Consider the following 21,378-nt stretch of genomic DNA (forward strand, 5'->3'; position numbering starts at 1 on the left):
TAGCCTGGGATTTAAACTTTAAACTAAAAAATTTATAAGTGCATAAAGTCATTAGTTCATTACTCAATAATCAATACACAAAGTCAGAAGTTCACAACTCACAAGACTCACAAGTCACAAAGTCAGAAGTTCACAATTCACAGCTCACAACTCACAAGACACCGTGAGGTTGTAGATCGGCCTCTGGTGTCGAACATATATAAATATCATCACCATCTGACAACTCTTGAACTTAGTAATTTCAAAAAAATTAGTTTTAAAGAAAAAGGATTTACCTTAAATAGTGAAAAATCCTTAGAGGATGTGCTTGGATGAGGCTCCGACGTGTTTCCGGCAACAATCCGTTGAAAATGAGGATGAACAATGCTTGGATGATGCTTGGAAGAGTGGAAGAAGAGGAAAAAATGAAGGCTTTGGAGCTCTATGCAGGTCACGGTCGATATATCGACTGAGACTTGCGAAATTCTGATTTTAAACACCAGGTCACGTGAGCCATTTAAGTTAAAAGGGAATATTTCGACGATATTTCGTGATATCACGAGATATGATATCTCACGAAATATCGTCGAAATATTGTATTTTTTCATTTCGACCACCCATCTCGTCTCGGTAGGCTCAAGATTTCCGAAATATGCCGATATATCAGCGATATTTCGCAAAATCTTGAACCATGCTGTTGAATCTCATCCTCTTCCTAAGACCACTGCAGAGGCATTATCTAGTTCTGGCTGGAGGACAACAATGGAGGAGGAATTGCACGCATTGGAACATAACCAGACTTGGGATCTTCTTCCATTGCCACCTAGGAAGTCTGCTATAGGCTGTCGATGGGCTTATGTTGTCAAGGTTAATGCAGATGGCTCTCTTATTCGCCTTAAGGCCCCCGCCTGGTGGCTAAAGGCTATGCACAGGTTTATGGGGTGGATTATTCCGATACTTTTTCTCCAGCTGCTAAACATACTTTTGTTCGGGTCCTGATCTCTCTTGCAGCCACCCATCGGTGGCCTTTGCACCAGTTAGATGTTAAGAATGCATTCCTTCATGGTGCCCTACAGGAGGTGTATATGGAACAACCTCCCGTGTTTGTTGCTCAGGGGGAGTTTGGCTTGGTTTGTAAGCTGAAGAAGTCCTTGTATGGCTTGAAACAGTCTCCTAGAGCCTTGTTTGGTCGTTTCACAGAAGTAGTTCTTGAGTTTGGTCTATCTCAATGTAACAATGATTACTCTCTTTTATCGAAAGACCAACACAGGCAGAATTTTCCTTCTTGTGTATGTGGATGATATAGTGATTACTGGAGATGACTCTGAAGGAATGAAGAGTTTGAAGTCTCATTTACAACAGAGGTTTCAAACTAAAGATTTGGGGAAGTTAAACTATTTCCTAGGTGTTGAAGTGGCTCAGTCGAGGAAGGGTATATCCCTATCACAGCGGAAGTATACTCTTGACCTGCTTACAGAGACTGGGATGCTAGGGTGTAGACCTCTTGATAACTCAATGGATCCTAATGTCAAACTTGTTGTTAAAGAGGTAGATGTCCTTGATGATCCAGAGAAGTATAGGAGACTGGTTGGGAAGCTCAACTATTTGACTTTGACCAAACCCGATATTGCTTTCCCGATAAGTGTTGTGAGCCAATTTTTGTCACCTCCTCGGACTCCTCATTGGGATGTTGTTATACGAATTTTGAGATACCTCAAAAAGGCTTCAGGGCGTGGATTAGTATATGTTAGTCATGAACATGGGAGAGTTGAAGGGTTCTCAGATGCAGATTGGGCTGGATCACCTGTTGATAGGAGATCAACTATAGGTTATTGTGTGTTTATGGGAGGTAACCTTGTCTCATGGAAGAGTAAGAAACATAGTGTAGTGGCTAGATCAAGTGCAGAGTCAAAATATCGAGCCATGGCACATGCAACTTCTGAACTGGTTTGGCTGAAAATGTTGTTGACTGGGCTTGGGTTTGAGGACTCCTCACATGCAACTATGCTGTAACCAGGCAGCAATACATATTGCCTCAAACCCAGTGCTTCATGAAAGGACCAAACATATTGAGGTAGACGGTCACTTTGTTCGAGAAAAACTTCAGCAAGGAGTAATCTCTACAAAGCATATCAAGACAGGAGAGCAACTTGCAGACATTTTTACTAAGTCATTAGGAAGTGGGAGGGTTAACTATATTTGTAACAAGCTGGGCATGATTGATATATATGCTCCAACTTGAGGGGGAGTGTTGAGAGGGTGAATATTCCCTCTCGGGATTAGCATCAGGCCTTTGGCACTAATCCCGAGAGATCTCCTCTCTTTTCTTATTTTGATTCTCTTTCCCTATTTACCCCTATTTTGTAAACCCTTTTATAAGAAAAGATATCGCAGCCCTCTCATTCAACGAGAGGACTGCTCTTTGGCTCTCACATTCTCTTCTCTTCTCCTTCTTCCTCCTCTCATCCTTCTCTATTTTTTCTACTTTATTTACAATTACGAAGGTGGATGTGGGTTAGGACACAAAGGTATTTATAATTTTTGTATTGGGACGGAATTGGAAGAGAGAGGGATAATTATGGTAAAACAACAAGTAAGAGGTAAAGATAGACTAACGAGAGAGGGAGGTAATTTCAGGATTATGAGATAAGGGTTTTTAATTAAAACCTTAAAAAAGGGAATTACCAAGAAAAGGGGTGAGAGGAACATGTCGTCTTCTACCGCTTGTCGAACCAGGAAAGAAAGGCTGAATAACAGTCTGGAATCAGGTAAGAGAAATCACCAATGGAACCTTCAATCTGACTGAAATTAAAGGGGCAAGTTGCTAAACCATTGACCTATGATCCTCAACCAACAATCCAACTTACAGAAGTCTGAAATTAAGAAAAGAATTCCTGAAATTGCATCAGACGGTAGAAGGGGATCAGTTCTGTAACTCAAGTCGATTCTCACAAGGCCCATAAGATTTTGCAGCCAGACTTCACTGGTTAGGTCGCCCAAAGAATAGGTAGCAAGGTTTCAACTTTCGAAGTGAAAAGTTTAGATATATGGGAGATCGATTCAACAGTATCTAGGCTACTATTAACATTGGGCATAGACGCAAGAAGGAGAAAAAGAAGAAGAAATCACAGGGAAGAGGAGAGAGAGGAGAAGATATGAGAGAAAGGGATATGGTCACATGATCTAATTCGTACCAATCCAGCACAACTCAAAATAAAACTTCATCCAAATCTGCCTGTTGCAGGATTACAATCTATTATTTAAAAAAAAAAAAAAAAACTCTTACCAGTAATCTAAAACTGAATTTAAACTTGATTGTCACCGAGACGCTATCACTAATTAGCCTAATAAAACTAAAAATAGAAAATTACAAGATAAATCCAACTAATAAAAAATTTAAATTAAATAAATAAACTAAGATATCCTACTGAATCCAAAAAACAATTGGCCCCGGTTCATCTCCATCTAGGCTACCCAACGGGTTTGGGCTGGTCCAAAGAATTGCCCCTGCATCAATTCCCTCAGTGTTGAGAAAAACTCGACATGAGTTTCAAAAAAATAAGAAGATCAAAACCACTCGTTCGGCATTTAAAAATAATATCTTTGATGGGGCAATGATCTAGTGCATCTCACGATCAACTGTCGTAATCTTAAGATGGTCATTAGTAAACAATATTTCTTCGATGGTAATCTGATCGTGGTTTCATAACTGAAACTAAACCGTCAATCAACTCTTCAACTGCAACCTTGATCGAATCATTTTCTTCACCTTGATCGTTATTTTTATTGTCCACTTTTTCTATCACCATTGATCCGTCCTCTAAGGCTTCTAGCACGCTACACACTTTATTACAGAAATTGTTTGTACTATCAATAAGCTCTCAAAAAACCAATCGAAGATCCAGAGAATCCGATTTGATATCAGACAATCCATTCCAAAATTCCTTCATAAACCTCACCAGAAGAGTAATTAATTCAGGGTTGATCATCATTGGAAATAGAGAATTTCGGTTCTGATACGAATTGATGCAGATCTGGGGTTCTGAAACCCAACTTCGATCTCTTATAGGCCCACCCGAATAATAAATAGCTTAAATCTAAGATGTAGTGCCACAATTGTAAATAACCAGAAATTTTAAGGGTTGCTTAGGAAGGTAGGTGTGGGTTAGGATACAAAAGTATTCATAATTTCCGTATTGGGACAGAATTGGAAGCAAATATAAGGTATGGGACAGAACAAAATTAATGTCAGAGAGGGATAATTATGGTAAAACAAGTAAGAAGTAAAGATGGACTAACGAGAAGAGAGTGACGGTTTTAGGGCATTTAGGTTCTAATTAATGCCCTATGCCTCCACTTTCCATAAATACCCTTTCTTTTCCTATTTATTTTAGTTTGTCCCATACCATAATTTTGCTTCCAAGTATGTCCTAGACAAATAAATACTAATCCCTAGGTTGAGTCTTCTTTACTTACCAATTTAATCCTTAGAAAATTCTGGTTATTACAAGATTGCCACTGCCTTTCTATTGCTTAGACTTTTTCTTCAATCGGGTGGGCCCATAAGCAATCCGAGTCTGGTTATTTCCAATGACGATAGACCCTGAAATCATCCCTGAATTAATTAATCTTCTGGAGAAGTTTACGAAACAATTTAAAAATGGATTGTTGGATCTCAGATCAGAATTTTGGGATCTTCGATTGGGTTTTCGAGAGTCTACCGATAAAATCAACCACTTCTGTGATAAAGTGTCTAGTGTGATAGAAGCCTTAAAGATCGATCAATGGTAATAGAAAAAAGTGGACAATGCAAGTGACGATCAAGCGGAAGCTCACGGTCCGATCAAGGTTGCAGTTGAAGAGTTGATCAACAGTTTGGTTTCAATTGTGAAATCACACGATCAGATTCCCATAAAAGAGATGTAATTTACTACTGACCATCAAAAGATCTTGAAGGTTGACCGTGAGATGAATTAGATCATCGCCCCATCAGAGATATTATTTGTAGATGCCGAAAGAATGGTGTTGATCCTCTCATTTTTTAAACTCGTGGTCGAGTATTTCTCAACATTGGGGGAGTTGATGCAAGAGCAATCTCTTGGATTGACCTAAACCCGTTGGGGGACCATATGAAGACGAATCAGATCTAATTAGGTTTTTCAGTTTAATAGGATATCTTAGTTTAATTATTTATTTATTTGGATTTTTATTAGTTGAATTTATCTTCTAATTTTTTTATTTTTTTTTATTAGGCTAATGATGGGGACATCAGCCCCATTCCTAAAGACTTTCGAAAAGTCTACCAACGAAGACTGCGTAGACAACTTCAGCTTGGATCAGATTCCCTTTAGATGGATGGAGATTTCTTTCGTGATGGATTGTGGTGCTGATCTAGAGGAGTACTTTTGCTGGCCCAAGTTATTTTAGTCTTTTTATTGAAATTTGGTTCATATGTATTTTCGGTTCAGTGTTTGGTTCACATGTAATTTTGGTTCAGGCCCACTTGGAACCAGTTCTTTTAAGTTGTTTGAGCCAAAGGCTGTTGGACTTCTTAGCACTTTGCGCTCCATCGTTTTAGGCAACAGCCCAGCTGTTTTGGTGTTTTCCCTATGTTGTTGTTTGGTCTTCCCAAGGCGAGGTCAACAGTCTTTTATTTTGGTCTTTCCCACTGGGAGGTCAACAATCTTTTATTGTTTTTGTTTTCTTTATATAAGCTGTACAGGCCATTCGGCCAGAGCATGGTGAATGAAATGAAATCAGTTTATGGCTCTTGGGTCTTCTCCCCTTCTAACTTGCGCGAAGCAGCCCTCCTCTCCCCGAATGCATGCTCATCACTTCCCTTGCCCTCCCTGTCGTAATCTCTAATCAAGAACCTTGAACCAATTTTATTTTCTGACCTGCTATGCACCTATACTGCTGTTAGTTTGTGCATCTTCTTCATGCTTGTTTATGTCTTATTCCCCATTGGAATGCATGCCTAGGACTGGCTACAACATGAATTCTTTTTAGAGTATTGAAAGATCTCTGCACTTGATTTGGTATTCTTTGTATTGTTTCCCCACCCCCATTTTTCCTATCAACTGTTTGTGGAAATGATGCTATGTGTTCTGTTTTGTATTGTTCATTACTGCAAGGATATTTCAACGTTTTATTTATGCATATGAGTCTGTATATGTTGCTGTTACCCCCTTTCTATTACCTGCTTCCCTATAAGTTTCAAACTCTTAATGGCCCCTAGAAGCAACCCATGTAGGAGCCCTAGTTTCTACGTATCCCCCTGCATCAACTTGGTACCAGAGCATGTGTTTAAGCTATCTAAGGTTGCTGTTACATGCGGGTAATCTGTCCCACCCACTGCCATAGTGCTGTCCTTAGGTTCCAGCCCTTGTATTATTACATGTGGACAACCTTGAGTGCAGCCACTCCTTTCCTAAGTTGCTGACAACCTCGTTAGGACCAGCCAAACCTATCTTAATTCATTTGTGGTTGTAGGGTCCCAAATCTAAGTGTTAGATCCCTTATATGTCCACCTGGAGTGGTAGAACATACCAAAATATGATAGGCTCCAATAATCCTACCATTACACCTGAACACTTGGCAAGGCTCTTTCAACGGAATGAAGAGACCTTAAAGGCTGTCCAAGACATTTCAGCCCGACTTAATGTCGTGGAAACATCCATGCGACAAGACCACACTGTTCAAGGTAAGGAACCTAGACAAGAGTTTCCCCATCAAGAACTTGAAGAGCAAAATCGTAATACTGATGATCATGATAGATATGGGGATAACTTCCTAGGCAATGGGCGTGGTCGGGGTAGAGGAAGAGGTCAAGGACCTCTTGGACATCATTCCAAAGGAATTACTATCCAAATAGAGATGATGAACCCTATGAGCCCCAAGACCAAGGATTTCACATTAGGAGAATGGTCAAGGTCGAAGCTCCCTCCTATGATGGATAAATTGATGCCAAAGTCTTATTGGATTGGATTAGGCAAATGAATAGATACTTTGATTTCTATCAAATGTCTGAGGAAGTTCGTTTCCGGTTTACCAAGATCAAGCTCACTGGAGCAGCCCAAGACTTCTGGACAGAACTTGAATACCAGGAGCAGAACCAAGGAATTGAACCAGTGTCGACATGGGTCGAAATGCATGAAAGACTCAAAAGGAAATTCTCGCCTATGAATTATCGGCTTCAGCTTCTGAATGAGATGAACACCCATAGACAAGGGAAGTTGTCTGCAACTAAGTATATGAGCAAATTCAATGAATTGAAAATTAGGAACCGTACTCATGAGGATGTTGAGCAAACTCTTTCCAGGTTCCTTACTGGACTCAATTCCGACATCATGGCACCCTGCATGGTTCGAGATGTCCCTCAAGCTTTCAGGATTGCTCTAGAACTTAAGTCATCCATGAGGACTTTTCCACAAACAAAGAGTTTCCAAAGTGGGGAATCGAGTATCAAGAAGCCTTTTCAGGGCTCTTCAAACTTCCCTAAGACAACTATCAATTATCCCCGTCATTTTGAGAACAACCAAGATAAGGGCATCTTGGGTGCAGCACCCAAAAAGAATGGTCAACAACAATGCTTCAAGTGTCTAGGATTTGGCCATTTTGTCAGAATATGCCCTAACAGGAGTCTTCATGTTAAAAACCAGAATCTTGAAGAGGAAGATCAACATGATGAATTTCAAGGTCACAATCCAAATGAGACCATCTCTGATGAAGAGCATGAGGAGATCGATGTCTCCCGATTGGGTGTTGTTCGATGCATGGTCTCGCAACCTAAAAGCTACGATGATTGGCGATGAACCAATATTTTCATCACTTACACCTGTCATCAGGGTAAGAATCACCGCATCGCTATTGACAGTGGGAATTGCATAAATGTGGTTTGCTTAAAGTGTTGTGGCCAAAATGGGACTCAAACATGAGGCCCATCCAAAGCCATACAAAGTTGCTTGGGTGGATCAGCCTACTATCCCTGTCACTCTTAGGTGTTTCGTCCCTTTGCATTTTGCAGGATATGAGGAGAGAGTTTGGTGTGATGTCCTAGAGATGGGTGTCGCTCACATCATTCTAGGGAGACCCTAGATGTATGACCGAGATGTCACCAACTATGGGAAGTCCAACACCTATGTCTTCGGATTTAGAGTGAAAAAGATTAGACTAACACCTAGTACACCCAAGGAAGTGAAAGTCTCCAAACACAAGGGTAGTACCTTCAAACAAGCTCTAAAGAAAACACTCAACATTCTAAATCAACAACAGTTTGAGAGTGAGTGTAAAGAACTTGGGGTTATCTATGCTCTAGTTGCCAAGCCAAGGTAAAACTGATCCCACAAGCAAATTTACTGAGGCTCCTAGAGAGACGCAACCCTTGTTATATGTGGTGAGGGTAAGCTTCGTCCTCTTGGACCTCCTCTAGTACATCCTCTCATCCAAGTTCGCATTCATAAAGTTTTTCATCTGAAAGGTGGTGAGGGTAAGCTTCGGGAAAAGCTTAGCAAGTAAATCCACAATAACTATAAAGGTGTGAAAACATGCACAAGTGATACAAAATGTAAAGACATACAATAATATGTATATATAGATCTGAAACATAACAAAACAAATTGATCATAACCATATTTGTTTATCACCACTACCGTAATGAAAAGTATATATGACAACAATCAACAAAAGATGCATCAAAAGAACGTAAAATAACAAACACATCACTCCCTGATAGACTAGTGTGAACTAGTTACCATATACTGGTCAAGGCCCTCACGATAGCAGCGTATGACTCCAGTTATAATCAACTGCAACACCACTGTCCCCTCTCAACATCAAGAAACTAATGGAGAAACTAGTGACCAAACTTGCCCCAGACCGACTCAAAGCCCCCGAAGGTTTTACCAGCAATGCCCTCCTAGAGAGTTTTTTATCATCTCCCTCTTTCTAGTAGTCCATGTGGTTCCAATAAAGATAAGCCCGTAGCTCAAAAAGCCGCCAACTTATCCTTACCCCAACATATTCACTAATGTCGGTAAGGTAAACAACAAAATAACAATCAAGGGTTTGCCTATAATTTAAAGCTATACATCCAAGTTCGGAACTTAGGGGTCATGACTCCCCAATTCCACCTTAACAGATACTAGTGAAAAGAATGAAAATAAAGTGTGAAAACAGTAACTTTCATCAACATATCAATGCATAAAGTGAAGAACAATAATAGGGAAGATTGGGCAAAATCTTCGCAATCACTTATCCAACAATAACATCAATGAAAATTAAAGGGTAAACCCTAAACAAAATCAGATTTTTATGCATCATCCATAAACATCATGCATTAGGTTATAATCATGAAGAATCATTCATAGACCTTCATCATACTATCAACAAATAAACATTAAATTTATTAGTCTATAAACATGACATTATTAAAAATTCTGTGCACACATATGTGAATTAAATCATAAGGAAATCACTATTCCTTGCAAGCAATCATGTATAAACAATTTCATTGAGTAAAAGCATGAATGAAATATGTTTTTGGCATGGCAAACCTCAATCTAAAATTAAATTTTAGATTTAAAACAATGTTTCAAAACAAATTTTATATGTAAGAAAAATATCAAATATAATGGTTGAAGATCTACTCACCTTGTGTGAAGCGACTAGGGTTTCTATAGGTGACCTCAAATCAATGCTTCAATGGTGTTGATCTACCTCTTCCTAGTTCAGAATCACTTTAATGGAATCCTATGAGTAAGGTAATGATGAAATCAACTTCAAGGTATTGCTTAAACTCGGATTTAGGAAACACAGATTTTTTACAGAAAGACCTACCTTCAGTAAATCAGCGATATCTCTCCGCTCAGATCTCCGTTTGGGCTGATTCAAGTTGGGTTGCAAAGATAAGAGATGAGGCTACGTTTTATCGTGAAATAATATTTTCTCAATTCGGCTCCGAAAAGGGTCGAAATCGGACGTCAAGTGGCTGGTTCTGCACAGTCCAAATCTCCTTCTTCGTCTTCTCTTCCTCTGTATAGTCCACAAATTTTTCTCTCTCACACATTTTTGATAAAGGGAAAGGGGTTTGGGATTTGATTATGAGAATTCATTCCTAATAAGAGAGAAAGAGGTGAGAAGAATTCGATTTAGTCTCTAACTAGATGTATTTACTTTCTCTCTAATGAAAATATTTTAAAAGGAACCTTGACAATTCGATTTAGCCTCTAACTAAATCTCTTTACTTTCTCTCCAATGAAAATATTTTAAAAGGAATCTTGACTTAAGGTTTTAAAAAGATTTAGATTTAGTAGTTTAATTTTAGCTACTTTCCTTCTTATTTTATTATTATTATTTTGTTCTTAGTTGCTTAGAACCGAAATCCTCCAATCCCTCTCATGTGTGGAACCTCCCTTGCTATCCTACATTCTCTCCTTTCTATTTTCCTTCTTTCACTCCAACTCCTCCTCTTTCTTTCCCTTTTTTCTATTATTATTATATTTTTTTTTTTCAAAAAACGTGAGAGAGTTCCCACATCTCCATGGTTTCCTAGTTAGCTAGTCGTAATATGAGGCCCACCATAAGGTAAATTCGTAAAAATAAAATTTCTTAAATTCATCCAAAGTGTAAGTAGGGGAAATTGAACCTAAGACCTAATAACTTGTTAAACTAAGGGTCCAACCAGTAGACTAGATTATTAGATATTTATTACTTCCCAAATAAAATCATATATTCTTTTAACAAACCCTAATTCTACATTTAGGGAATGAATAATTCAAATTAAGGGTGTTACACTAAGGCACAGTACTTACCATCATGTGTACACCCCAGCAAATCCAAGATCCTACACTTCCACTTGCCCTAATCCTGTATTAGGTAAAAAGACCAAAATTCCCCTAGTCCAAAATCAGGGTATTACAGTTGAGAAGCCTATTCAGCGGCTGACGGCTGTGAAGTAAATATTTTCGCTTTATGGTTGTGCAGTGTTGCAGTTACTACCTATAATCTTTTCCTCTTAAAATAGTGTTTTTGTTCCTACATTAAATGCCGACCACTTAGATAGCGAGTGCACCCCGAATTGATTTCTTCAACTGTCAATTGGGCAAGTTGACCTGTTGTTACATATGCTCAAGCTTGTAAAAATCAGAATCGGATCGGCTGAGTTGGCTGATTCGACTCTGAACCCATTGAGGCTGATCCCGATTCCATCAATTCTCTACTAGGAAAACTGAATCGTCTAAGGCATGCATTTTTTGCCATGATCCTTCGTTTGGCCCCCAAAACACAGAAATCCAAGAAATATGTTTTGGCCACATCTACAAGATTCTTGATGTAATACCCTAATTTTGGACTAGGGGTACTTTGGTATTTTTACCTAATACAGGATTAGGGCAAATTGAAGTGTAGGATCTTCAGATCTTGGACTTACTGGGGTGTATACATGATGGTAAGTACTGTGCCCTAGTGTAACACCCTTAATTTGAATTATTCATTGCCTAAGTGTAGAATTAGGGTTTGTTAAAAGAATATATGATTTTATTTGGGAAGTAATAAATATCTAATAATCTAGCCTATTGGTTGGACCCTTAGTTCAACAAGTTATTAGGTCTTAGGTTCAATTTCCCCTATTTACACTTTGGATGAATTTAAGAAATTTTATTTTTACGAATTTACCTTATGGTGGGCCTCATATCATAACTAGCTAACTAGGAAACCGTGGAGATGTAGGAACTCTCCCACGTTTTTTGAAAAAATATATAAATAATAATAATAGAAAAAAAGGAAAGAAAGAGGAGGAGTTGGAGTGAAAGAAGGAAAATAGAGATGAGAGAATGTAGGATAGCAAGGGAGGTTCCACGCATGAGAGGGATTGGAGGATTTCGGTTCTAAGCAACTAAGAACAAAATAATAATAATAAAATAAGAAGGAATTTAGCTAAAATTAAACTACTAAATCTAAATCTTTTTAAATCTTAAGTCAAGATTCCTTTTAAAATATTTTCATTGGAGAGAAAGTAAAGAGATCTAGTTAGAGACTAAATCGAATTCTTCCCACCTCCTTCTCTCTTATTAGGAATAAATTCTCATAACCAAATCCCAAACCCCTTTCCCTTATCAAAAATGTGTGTGTGAGAGAGAGAGGGAGAGAGAGAAAAATTCGTGGACTATAGAGAGGAAGAGAAGAAGAAGGAGGGAGAAGAAGTAGATTCAGACTGTGCAGAACCAGCCACTTGACGTCCAATTTCGACCCTTTTTTTAGCCGAATTGAGAAAATCTTATTTCACAATAAAACGTAGCCTCATCTCTTATCTTCACAACCCAACTTGAATCAGCCCAAATGGAGATCTGAGCAGAGAGATATCGCAGATTTACTGAAGGTAGGTCTTTCTGTCAAAAATCTGTGTTTCCCATATAGAGTTTTTGCAATACGTTGAAGTTGATTTCATCATTACCTTACTCATAAGACTCCATTAAAGTGATTCTGAACTAGGAAGAGGTAGATCAACACCATTGAAGCATTGATTTGAGGTCACCTATAGAAACCCTAGTCGCTTCACACAAGGTAAGTAGATCTTCAACCATTATACTTGATATTTTCCTTACATATAAAATTTGTTTTGAAACATTGTTTAAAATCTAAAATTTAATTTTAGATTGAGATTTACCATGCCAAAAACATATTTCATTCATGCTTTTACTCAATGAAATTGTTCACACATGATTGCTTGCAAGGAATGGTGATTTCCTTATGATTTAATTCACATATGTGTGTGCAGAATTTTTCATAATGTCATCTTTATAGACTAATGAATTTAATGTTTATTTGTTGATAGTATGATGAAGGTCTATGAATGATTCTTCATGATTATAACCTAATGCATGATGTTTATAGATGATGCATAAAAATCTGATTTTTTTTTTTTTTGGTGAATAAATAATGTATTACCAAAGAGAGAAGGAAAAGGGGGGGGGAATATACAAAGGGAGAAAGATCCATCAGAGATATAGGAGGAGGTGGCAGTAAGGGCCAGAGGGCGGAGAAAGAAGATCTTGCGCCAGACCCAGGAGGAGTCGGAAGGGATGGAGGTAGTCTAAATGGAATCCTTTTTGAGGAGGTGGGAGTAGACCCAATTAACCCAAATGGAATCGTGCTTGGAAGAGATTTTCCTTCTCCCCCTCTTGCATCTTTTGCTGGACCAGCCAGGAAGACATTGACCACCTATTTTTTGACTGCCCCTTCTCTTCTACCATCTGGAAAAAAGCCATTTCTTTCATTTGGCCTCGCAACAGGAGACCCCTCCCCTTTGCTAGAGAGTGGCTACGGCTGGATATGAGTTTTCCTGGGCAAACCATGTGCGACACGATTGGCAAGTTTGTTTTCAGCACGACCCTCTACCACATTTGGATGGAAAGGAACCTTAGGAGATGGACCTTCAATTCTCGTTCGTTCGACCTGTCTCCTCTCCTCTGCGAGCAAGCTGGAATGCATCCGCTCGGTCCTCCAATCTTCCTACATCTATTGGAGTGGCATCTTCGGCCTTCCTAAAGCCACCATCAAAGCTATGGAATCCCTCTTCTGTGCCTTCCTCTGGAAAGGAAAGGAAACCCCCCACTTCCTCCACCCCACTAGTTGGAAATCCATTTGTTGTCCCAAATCTGAAGGAGGCAGGGTTTGCCCTTTAATTTCATTGATGTTATTGTCGGATAAGTGATTGCGAAGATTTTGCCTAATCTTCCCTATTAGTGTTCTTCACTTTATGCATTGGTATGTTGATGAAAGTTACTGTTTTCACATTTTATTTTCATTCTTTTCAATAGCATGTGTTAGTGTGGAATTGGAGAGTCATGACCCCTAAGTTCCAAACTTGGATGTATAGCTTTAAATTATAAGTAAACCCTTGATTGTTATATTGTCGTTTACCTTACCGGCATTGGTGAATATGTTGGGGTAAGAATAAGTTAGTGTGTTTTTGAGCTACGGGCTTATCTTTATTGGAGCTACATGGACTACTAGAAAGAGGGAGATGATCAAAAACTCTCCAGAAGGGCATTGCTGGTAAAACCTTTGGGGGCAAGTTTGGTCACTAGTTTCTCCATTAGTTTCTTGATGTTGAGAGGGGACAATGGTATTGTAGTTGATCATAACTGGAGTTCATATGCCGCTATCATTAGGGCCTTGACCAGTGTATGGTAACTACTGCATACTAGTCTATTAGGGAGTGATGTGTTTATTATTTTACGTTCTTTTGATGCATCTTTTGTTGATTGTTGTCATATATATTTTTCATTACGGTAGTGGTGATAAGCAAATATGATTATGATCATTTTGTTTTGTTTTGTTTTGTTTTGTTTCAGAGCTATAGATACATATTATTGCATGTCTTTACATTTTGTATTACTTGTGCATGTTTTCACACCTGTATAGTTGTTGTGGATTTACTTGCTAAACTTTTCCCGAAGCTTACCCTCACCACCTTTCAGATGAACAACTTTATGAATGTGAACCTGGATGTGAGGATGTACTAGAAGAGGAGGTCCAAGAGGACGAAGCGTTTGGATTAGAAGAGGACAACTACTATTAGAAACTTTACACTTTCTTTCAATTTTAAAAGAACTTATAATTTGTTTGAGTTTAATTTAATTTTGAAGATCGTAACCTTTATTTCAGAATTTTAAGTTTAATTTGGAAATTGTAATAGCTTAGTTTAACTACCCTACTTTAATTAAAGTCTTAATCTATACATTTTAGACATGTGTTTGTGTTTTGGTTCTACTCCGATTCATATCTCCTTGACATAAACGATCTTGTGGACCGTCAATGTCCCTAAACCGCTAGGGTGTTTTGGGGGCGTTACATCAACACAGTCCAAACTCCAAACCTTTTTGAGCCACGTAGGGGCCAAGCTTAATAAACCAACAATTTGATGTGTACTAGAACCCTTGATTCAGCTGTGTCGAATTGGGGTCCCATCTCACCCATATGGCACGCCATTTTTGAACTTCAAGCCTTGTATTTCAACACTCGAAACCTCTCACACAGTTAAATTTTCAATCATTCCAAAGTTTCATACCTCAAGGTGGGAAATGCACTGAAACTTCTCAGATAGACAAATGGAATGGACATGTCCATACAATTTCTGCAACAAAACCTGCCTCGTGGCAGATATTCTGACACTGTAGACAAGCTCATCCACGGTGGCCTTGTAAAGGACATTTTTCCAATAAAATTTTAAGCTAAGGAATGTTATAGGTCATGCAAGGACATCTCAGTAATAATCATTGCGAATGGTACCCGATATATGAGAAACAATGAGGAGAAGAACCTGATTTAGGCTTCCATTCATAGCAATTTGAAAACACTCTTAACTTTGTACTGGTTTATCAGTAATAGTCATTGAGAATATTGTAAAAAAGAGCGAAACAAATACAATGATGTTGATGGGATGCTTTCAAGATCCTACCTTTGTGCGTAATGAGCTAAACAAGGGGGAAGAAGAACTACCCTATTAAATCAAGAGAAGATTTGCTAATTTGGCATATAATTAAACAGTTCAGTGATAAGAACAACCCCAATGAATAACGAGGTGTCCTTGAATAGAGAAGGAAAGAATGTTTAAGAGAAATGGGAAAGAGTAAATAGGATTCAAGTTAAAGCAGAAAATAGGGTCTTGAAAAAGCATAGATTCAGGTTGGACAGAGTTTGGTTGGTTGATGGGAATGAAAAAATGACTGAAAATAATTTAAGAATTTTATCTGGACAAATCAAATGCACCAGCATATTGAAATGAAACTTAACCAAATCTGAATTACAACTGACTAATAAGCCCCTCATACTCCAATCAAGAATAGAAAAGCAACTCCAAAACTCCCTACTTAGGCTACATTTGGAAATATATTATCCTTAGACATGGATATTTATTTCCCTATGGATTCATTTGACTTTGGATCTACCATAAGTTGGATCTACGGCAAATGCGCTGGAACATAAAAGATAATATAGTGCAGAAGACTTGTTATCAAAGAGTCCTGATATTCAAAGACAGAATAATTGCGGAATGAAATATGAACAATCTTCTAAGACCTGGCCAGATTGCCAAGTCGACATGGTGACTGCCAACTCAATGAACTAGTCGCCAAAATGGGGGGAGTGATCCAAGCTGGTTTTTTCTTTTAAAAAAATAATCCATTGACCAGCTTTGATCAAGAGCCTTTGATCTATCAGGTGACCAAGAGATCATAATACTTTTTTATTAAGCAAGGAATAACAACAACAATGGTACGCATGCTGTTATAATTACCATGTTTGAACAAAGAAACTAGAATAATGTAACACCGAGAGACAACCGGACTCACACTAAATCTGTCCCACAAGTGTTCACCTCCGAATGAAAAGCCAACAGGGCATATTGATGCCGTATTATAGCATCTGCCTGGTTCCACAGGCTGCAAATAATATTCCTGCTCTGGCTGCTCAAGACTATAAGATAAATCAAAAAGCCTGCAAATAAAGGACACATCAATTTCCAAGAAAAAAAACAAATAATATCAATTCAAAACATCTTTCGGCAACAAAATAAAGTGGCCTTCATCAATGATTAATGGATAAAATGACTTTGATTGAATATATACATGTGAACCAATGTTCCTTGACGTGTACAAGCAAGACGTGATAAAACATTGTTGTCGACAGATTGGCACAGTAAAACTAAGAATTATTCCGACAAGAAATTCATACATTAGAAATCCCTATCACTGGTACTGATGATTTGTGTGTTAAATCATTATGATTTCCTTGGCAGGGAGTGCATGATCCAAAGCATCGCTGATACAAGAGTTGCTACATAGAAGGAGTTCCATGGTTGAGTTTCCAAGTGGTTGGGCTGCTTCTGGCTGAGTGGTTGGGTATCTCATTGATTGTTTAATATATTGTACATTGTAATAGTTGGATCAATTTTTCTATGAATCATGAGTTACATTCTATTAAAAATAATAAAATCACATGCAAAAGAAAACCAAACAGAGAAAGGATTATATTAGCCTTGTCATCCCCACCAAAATAGAAGCCCGACAACTTTTAAACTCCTCCAATTTGATCTGCTTACATTTTTTTCAAATGGGATGCACAGAATTTTTCTCTAATTTTTTTTTTTTTTGGGTGATAAGTTGGATTTTATTAAAGTGGAGACAGAATTAAGTCCATCTCCAAAAGAGAGCAACGATAAACGTCTTCTGTAATGTACAGAACCAAATCTGAATTATATACGTCTATACATAAAAGGACCTGTTCATATGTTTACCTCTAATCTCTAACATTCAACAATCCAAGCTCTTTACAGTTTTTTGGCCCAAAAAGAGACCAAGTCCTTCACCTCAGCAAACCAATCCATTAAGAATAACATGATATCCAGAAAAATCATCAGATTGGGGCACCTAATCGTCCCACGCCATCAACAATAGCATGATATCTACAAAAAATATCAGATAGGAGCACCTAATCCTCAAAGATTCCTCTTGTTACGATCTTCCCATAATCCCCAAAAAGTAGCAAGAGGCCAAAATATGAAACAAGCTGCCAAAAGAGCCACAAGGCCATGAAATAAAAATCTCATAGATATCTCTAAACTGTAAAACCACAATTATTGTTCTTATCAACTACAGAGATACATACTTTTATTCATTTAACACAATTATCAAATTAAACTCCCAGACAATATAGTTCTAAGTTCAAGTACGAGCTACTTTGGTCTACAGTTCTACCAAGATAGTTCTCAAAGAAAGTCATACCTGAAAACTGAATCAGAGGAAAGAATTCCCAAATGGATATCACTATATGGGTGCCATAAAACTTGTAAAGTCCGTACAGAGCTGTTACTGTCAAAATAAATTCCAGAACCAAGTTTGACAGTCCTGCCAAGAGTTCAACAGGGCAAAATAAGCATTCTATAAGATGGTAGAATCAACACCATCTTGCATATACTCTCATTTCAAAGGAATATAATCCAAGTGATCAACCATTAAGTATTGATAAGAGCAAATAGGGAAACATTTAAGGGTTATTGTTTTAAACTAGTCATCAAGAAAAGGTACATATATAATTTAACAACCTGGTATAATTAAATATTTTAAGAATAATGACCGGTTGTAAGTCAATTTAGAATCATCTTTCTATGCATGTGGCACAAGAAGGGGTGGATTGCCTCATCTCAACTGTGTAGTCTATACCACCCCCCCCCCCCCCCACAACACAACCACTTGCATATTTCTAGAGAAATTCACTGCAACTGCTTACCTACAAATAATGGTATTATCTTTTGTAGAAGTTCGCCCATACAGATACATGATGCATAGACCATCAGAACCCTCAAGGAGCATTGCTGATCCATTTCTGTTGATAGAGATATTGTTGACCAAAAAGTGCATCTGAATATCTGGTTGCAACACCTGTGAAACTACTGCCATTTGTCAATGATTGAGAGCAAACATAACATAGTCAATATAACTGTATCAAAAACTAAATGAGAAATGGTCAACAATAACTATAATTTCTAATTTGATAAGATTCTTCATGATCAAATAAAACTGCCCTAAAAAAGCTCTCTCTCTCTCTGCAGCCAAGAACCCGAGCAATTATGGCACAAAACCAATAATCTTTCACTTCATAACCAAAAACTCCAAATTACAAACTCCAAGAGCAAATATTTTCAACTCCCTAATATTCATACTTCTGCTAGGACTCAGTCTCTTCTATTAAATCCAATTTAGTTCAAATTTAGCAACTCCCATAAGTGTTTATCCTGTTGCCCAAACAAATAAAAGTTATCAATAAAAGAAATTATAAAATAGACTCCAAATGGAATGCCTCACAAAATCAAACTTCCTAACGCAGAAATCCTGTCAAACTCTGACATCCTCCCACAAAGTTGGTTACAACTTCTCCAATAAAGCTCCAAACCATAAGATCTCTCTCATTGGAAACATAATAAGCTTCCAAACACAGCAACCAAATCAAGCTAAGTGTACAAAATTTGACCTTCCTAATACAAACCCAAAAAAAAATGATGGAAAATTTATATAATGACTTAAAATCCAGAAATAAGATCAGCGACTTGCTCCACGAATGCATGATCCCTGAATGTGAATATAAACTTTCTAAAGAAATGTCATTGTTTTAAAGCTTTAGCTGTCAACATGGTTTGTCTATGGCATTGTACCCTCCGAATTCTTCATTCAAAGGTACATCTTGAAATCGAGTTGTTTATTCCATTATAAAGCAAAAACTTCTTAAATGCCTAAATGGTGTATATACCCATGTAAACTAAGACACACAATCTTATATGAAGGAAACATAAAACTCCTAGGGAAGTTGGCCGTCTGAATTGCTTCACTCGATGGGCAACCTTTTTCTCCATTAGTTAAAATAAATGCAATTTTTCGATCAGCGAATCCAGAATTACAATATGTGAAGGTGGACTTGATGTTTCAAATTTGTCACAAAGTATCATATGTTCTTTCATCCCCCACTTCTTGTTGTTCAATATCCCCAGTTCTCCATATTAGAAATTAGCAACAATTTCATTATGATTAATGGGAGCTGAATGAAGCAAACTGTCCGTTCTCATAGTCACTCAGATGTCGAAATAAAAGTCCCTGTGATACATAAAAGTGCAACGTTTCGATCGAAATTTCACCGTTTAGGCAAAATTTCACTGTTTCGGCTAAATTTCGAAGATATGTGTGATTCAATATTGTTTCAACCAAAACGATACAAACCTTTACTATATAAAATGTATAGTTTCAAACAAAATAGGTCGAAAATAAGATCCATTTCATTGGTTTTGCTGGTTTCGACTCTAAGGTTTATGGAAATTTGCTTTTTTTGTGATGTTTTGTCAAATCACTCCCATACAAGCGTGGAACAAGTTGTTGGGCAATACCAGAACGCATCAAAAGCGACAATTTTCTGCATTTATGGAAGTTTTATGCAAAATTCAAAGTTGTACGGAGTAGGCCATATTAGAGAATGTATACTACAAACCTAGGGTCCAAAGTCACTACCATTTTGGGTTTGTTTTTTTACCATATAAGGGTTCCACTAGTTTTAGAGGACCTAAAATGGGGTTTTCTAGAAATTTCGGAACCTAATTTGGCCATTTGATTTTGAGCCCTGAAGCCATCCATTGAAATCATCCAGGTTTCGACAGAAATTTTGCGAAAAATTTCAGCTTTGAAACTAGCTCGAAACCGAAACCTGGAACCTTGTTACAAAAGTAAAAAATAAATATTCAAAACCCACAACCTGAACCCATGCATGCCCCAATGTTATAATTCATACAATCAAAAAATAGAAATTACGGTTTCTTAATTGAAGCTAAAGACCTTGGGGAGTTGGGGTGTTGGTGAATTCAAGGCCCACCCGTTAAAGGCATCTCATTCGAAAGTACGATACCAAAAATTCAAAACCAGCACTTCTACCCTAAAACTCGAATAATCTAATGTGGAAAGGAACGAAGAAGAAAAATATGGAAGCTACTCTTTGGGGGGGGGGTAGAGAGAGAGAGAGAGAAGCGACCTTGGAAGACGAGGCAGCGACGACAGAAGTAGGCTCAGGATCACCTAAACGAATGGAGAAGCGATGGAGACAGTGCATATTGGAGTCCCACAAGTACAGACGCGAGGCTCCATCCCAAGCGATGAGGTTTGCCAGGGCCGAAGAGGCGGAGGAAACGGTGCTGCAGCCGCTGCCGGCATTGATGGAAGCAGAGAAGAAGGGGTGTTTCTGGATAGGCACCCATTCAAGTTGTTCTTCCTTGGAAGGTGTAAGAGTTCTGGGTTCTTCCGTCTCCGTTTCAGAGAGAGCAAAACTGAATTTCATTTTAGGTCGTACCAACCTTGCTTTGATCTCTGGCGTTCCACACTTGTGCAGTTCTTTCTGCTGCTCTGCCCTTTGTTCGTCAAGTGTCCGTCCACTGGCTACGCAGCCGTAAACTGGCTAGAGAGAGAGAGAGAGAGCGTGTGTGAGAAATTAAAACCTTGCTTTGAGGCCTTTCCCTCTTTTTCTTCACAGTTTCGCTTCGTATTAAGGTTTCGTTTGGCTGTAGACACAGACACTCCCACCTGGTTTCAAGAATCGGGATCGGATCGGTGAATGGGTTGATTATTCGATTTAGAGCGAATTCAGCCGAGACCACCGAGTCGATACGATCTATTTACAATTAGGGAAAATTTCAGACACACCCCAAACATTGTCAAAATATCAACCTTTCCTTCGATGTTAAGCACAGTAAGCACCCAAAGTTGAATTTTTCCCTCTTCTTCCCTAATTTCAGTTTCTTCATATCGGAGGCTTTACGATATAAAACCATGGTTCCTGTCCCATCCCTCTTTAAAAACGATGATGGTG

The 21,378-nt window shown here is 38.2% G+C and overlaps 1 protein-coding gene across 1 annotated transcript in view; it reads right to left on the bottom strand.

The window, feature by feature from the left end:
• Positions 1-20,996, bottom strand: part of LOC122670748 (nuclear pore complex protein NUP88) — a 46,306-nt gene extending 25,310 nt beyond the window's left edge. Inside the window, exons 1-4 of the mRNA XM_043867726.1 lie at positions 20,548-20,996; positions 18,268-18,419; positions 17,763-17,885; positions 16,332-16,476 (exon numbers count right to left, since the gene is read on the bottom strand). Coding sequence (XP_043723661.1) covers positions 16,332-16,476; positions 17,763-17,885; positions 18,268-18,419; positions 20,548-20,850 — 723 coding nt within the window. The 5' untranslated portion in view covers positions 20,851-20,996. The remainder of the gene's footprint in view (positions 1-16,331; positions 16,477-17,762; positions 17,886-18,267; positions 18,420-20,547) is intronic.
• Between the last annotated feature and the right edge of the window lie 382 nt (positions 20,997-21,378).

The sequence above is a fragment of the Telopea speciosissima genome, chromosome 8, assembly GCF_018873765.1.
Source record: "Telopea speciosissima isolate NSW1024214 ecotype Mountain lineage chromosome 8, Tspe_v1, whole genome shotgun sequence".
In the NCBI taxonomy this organism is placed as follows: Eukaryota; Viridiplantae; Streptophyta; class Magnoliopsida; order Proteales; family Proteaceae; genus Telopea; species Telopea speciosissima.